The 3,923-nt window shown below is 45.8% G+C and overlaps 1 protein-coding gene across 1 annotated transcript in view; it reads left to right on the plus strand.

The window, feature by feature from the left end:
• Positions 1 to 1,447: 1,447 nt before the first annotated feature.
• The window catches only part of T265_04694 (hypothetical protein), a gene marked incomplete at both ends in the record, with an annotated part of 53,518 nt that continues 51,042 nt past the window's right edge, over positions 1,448 to 3,923 (plus strand). The window contains 4 exons of the mRNA XM_009169498.1: positions 1,448 to 1,576; positions 1,613 to 1,674; positions 1,712 to 1,743; positions 1,788 to 1,866. Coding sequence (XP_009167762.1) covers positions 1,516 to 1,576; positions 1,613 to 1,674; positions 1,712 to 1,743; positions 1,788 to 1,866 — 234 coding nt within the window. The remainder of the gene's footprint in view (positions 1,577 to 1,612; positions 1,675 to 1,711; positions 1,744 to 1,787; positions 1,867 to 3,923) is intronic.

Here is a 3,923-nt window from a genome sequence, read left to right on the forward strand (position 1 = left end):
ACCACCAAAGGTGCACAAGGTCTATTAATGAACAAACCAAAGGCAAGGACTGTTGTACAGCGCTTCGTATATATAGCGTAAGCGGTTAACTTTCTGGAAGTTCTGGCGCGTTCTGGATGCGCCATTGGCAACCGGCATTTGGCCAATACTGGGTCACGATTGGTTTTTGGGTCCAGATTCCTGACCAATCGGATCTCGTCTCGATGCCGGACCGGCAAACGTCCCGATTCTGGGCCAGCCTTGCGCGGGCCATGCCTATAGTCCGCGCCTAAAGACGTGCGGTATAGTGGGATCCATGTGGATTCCTGCCTAACACGACCGTACACAAACTTCGACAATTTGTAGTTTTGCTCAAGAAAATAAGAGGTCACTGCCAGTTGGTTCCTTTGCCCCCGTAGACAAAACAACACTGGATAGCTGGTGCTTCGGCAATCCTTTTTTATCAGAAAGTACGCTCGGCTTACTTGCTTCTTTGGATGGATTCCACGGCCTTCCGTTGGTCTTGGAGGGCGCCTGCTACATTTGTTGTACACCCATTCTTAACGCAAAATAGCGTTGTTGCTACAATTATTGGATGAACTCACAAAAGCCACAAAGTTATCCTTTATGTATTCATTTAAGGTCCTCTCAAATGCCGTGAAGGGTGAAAACGATACACCCACAAATTTCTCAGCGAACGATTTTGAGGCCACTTCCGAAGCCATAGAACACGAAGTTCAAAGCCGAATGTGCGCCAATAATTTTCAAAAAGGATCGATTGAAGCAAATCGCCAAAAATGTCGGCAGCTGAGGAGGATTTTTAGAATGAGCATATATGCGAAGAAGTGCAACATTTTGACGTTAAAGTTTTTATTTCACCCGCAGGGATTTTGCAGAAAAAAGCATTGCGCGTCGAAGCATCGATTTCATTCTCTGTACATGTGCTATATTCATGTTTTGGCGCGTTCTGACACTGAGGACAGCTTGCTTTCGTGTACAAGGGTGGCAAACAGCCAAGAAACTTTGGCGGAACAAGGACCATAGCATGTCGAAACTTAACACAATCAAACACTTGCTCATCTTTTGATCCTCTTAGCTGCAGCCGCTGAAGCGCAACGAACAGTGATTATGATAAGACTGTTGGTCAGCTGGGAATCCATTTCAGTCTCACACCCTCTATGGACATCCTTATGTTTTTCAGGAACCTTTTACTGCTGGCTTACAAGTTGCACAACGGTGACAGACGTCCCCTGGGTTCTATCATTCTTGCACGATCACTTTATTGCGCATTCTTCTCTTGGTGGATCCAACCGATTATCACGCAACCTATGAGACACATTTGAAAACAGTTGAAACCAGTGAGGCCCAATAAATTGCCCTTGAGAATATAGTTTTAATAGATTGGTTTGGTGTTGCGTCTGGCAAAATTTCAATCTGACCAATCAGAGTTAACCACGTTCACTCTTAGTCCTGTCACACGTGTTGTTTTGTTGCTCTCCTTGCGCGGACCTTCGCTTCCTCCGAAGCCTACGGACAATGTGTAACTCATGGCTAGTGGCACTTTGCATAGCCTCTTGTCTTCTTGTCCGATGTACAGGTAGGAATAAGCGTATGTAAACTCTTCACTCCGTAGACGCGAACGCCGCGATGTCGATCGACTTGGGTTCTCGGTTCATGAAAGTAGCCGTCGTTATGGTAAGCTCTTTCGAATCGCTCAACATTACACTTTCAGCCTGGTTTACCCATGGAGGTCGTCTTAGACAGGTGCGTTTTGTGTCCGAAGCCTAACTAATCGTTAATCGTTTTAGCGAATCAATGCGTAAGACTCCAACTTCGATTGGGTTTCGTGACAAAGAGCGACTTTTCGGTCGGGCCGCCATTACCCTGGTAAGTGTTTGACGCTAAATGTGTCGCACGCCGCACGACACCTGGCAATAGGATGGGGCATTTATCCATGATCAAACTCCCAATTCTTTAATCCACTCGTTTCGATCACTGTATTGTGGTGAAGGCAAGCGTATGCGAGGATTTTGACGGAAGTCCGCTGTCATATCCTACTGTATTTAGAAGCGGAGATCCAAGTCCTTTGCCTTCAGATCGGAGCGCTCGATCCACTGGAAGTCCGCTGTCATATCCTACTGTATTTAGAAGCGGAGATTCAAGTCCTTTGCCTTCAGGTCGGAGCGCATCGATCCACTATTTTCTGTTTTTCTCTGTGCTCATCGTTGGTTATTATCTCGCTGGCGACCCGCCTCGTTGTAGCCTTAAGGGATAGTTGGATATTTTGTGACCTTCCGTAGTGTTTAGATGTTTTGTAGTGTCACTTACAGTCGTTTGCATGCAGAGTGCCAAAACCGATCCATGGGAATCCCTCACCTGATACTGTCAGTAAAAATTCATGTATTCATGACAGCAGGTTTTTCGTAACCCACTAGCACCTCATGCCAGCCATCAGGCTGTTGTGGTCGTCTTTCGGGGAGCCAGTCAAAATGTGACCACGTGGTGCTATGTCTTGTCTGTGTGAGACCTAATCACATTACTGATAAGCCACTGATGGCCAAACGGCGAGGTGTTCAGCCACTGACCAAAAGGTTGCAGGTTTGAGGTGCTGTCATTTCCGCGAGATACGCTAATGGTTTCCAACAAGGGTGAAACTGCTGTACAGCTCTGGGCCTTTCAGCGTAGATTGGTTTTACTGGAAGGATGAAATATCCATAAATGTTTATGTTACACTCGCCCAAATGCTTTACTGAAGTCGAAGAAGATCGACAGCACCTAAGTCAATCAAAAATAGCTTGAAAGGGCCACTGTATTCACTTCGACAGCTATGTTCCGTTCCATCGGGAGTGGATTTTCATTAGATGTCTGACTGAAATGGAGAGCTGTATTCCTCCGAATGCCAACGTAAGGAATTTCATGAATTGGAACGCCTGACATGAAACCATTATAACCATTAATCTGTCCTTCATGGTTGCTGGACGGTTAAAGGATTGCTAAGTTATTCTATTGATATACCGTAAATGAAGGCTCATGTGTACCTGAAATTTGGTCCCAGCCACAATACCAGATTTTAGTTGAACTGCTAACTCCATGGTCCCTCTACCACCAATTGTAGGTACTCATTCGCATGTCTGTGCCGGATGTCACGTTGCTTGTACAGAAGGGTGTTTGCCAGATAGTGTACGACCACTCGGTCGGATGTCTCCGGATGATGGCCGAAGGAAACGGAGCTCTTAAAGTGACTAGTCATTGCCGTTCGTAAGCATTTTCGACAATTACGCAACTTATTTGATTTTTACCCATCGACCCCTGCTCTCCTAACCCCGTTTTCACATAGACGCCCGTGAGTGTGTCTAACTGAACACACGGTTTTTGTTGAATATCATACGAATCTTGGGAACCAATAGCAGAAAAAAACCTTGTTCGCCGCGTTCGTCCGTATTTCGAACTCGGTATGCATTTTCAGTTACCCGAATCAATCCAGATGTCGTATGCCTCCTTGACTCCTCGACTGCTCCCGTCTAGGTATGGACGACCTCGCGCTCCCTTTGGGCTGCACGGTAGCTGTGAACCCATTGAGGGAAACCGTTAAGCCACTTGAATTGGGTACCATTGGGTATGATTTTATCACTTTGAATCCACAAGCCTCTACCGTCCCATAAAATAAGCCATAGTCTGGAATACAGCTTGCGTTTGGATTCCTAGCTGATTGTTTCCGAGTATTTCTAATTAACGACTGCGTAGGATTTTTAGGCTACCAACATTTAGGATTTGTGGTTAGTTAGCCTAGACACTTAACTTCTAACCATGTGTATCGGTGTACACTTGGTTACTACCGCCATTATTTCTGCTATCGTTTTGCTGAATTCCGAATGGGTTTAAGTAGTGCACTGGATATCAGACCGAACGGTGGCACTACTTAAATCTCGAAGAAATATCCCAGC

Source organism: Opisthorchis viverrini (genome assembly GCF_000715545.1).
Source record: "Opisthorchis viverrini unplaced genomic scaffold opera_v5_81, whole genome shotgun sequence".
NCBI classification, from domain to species: Eukaryota; Metazoa; Platyhelminthes; class Trematoda; order Opisthorchiida; family Opisthorchiidae; genus Opisthorchis; species Opisthorchis viverrini.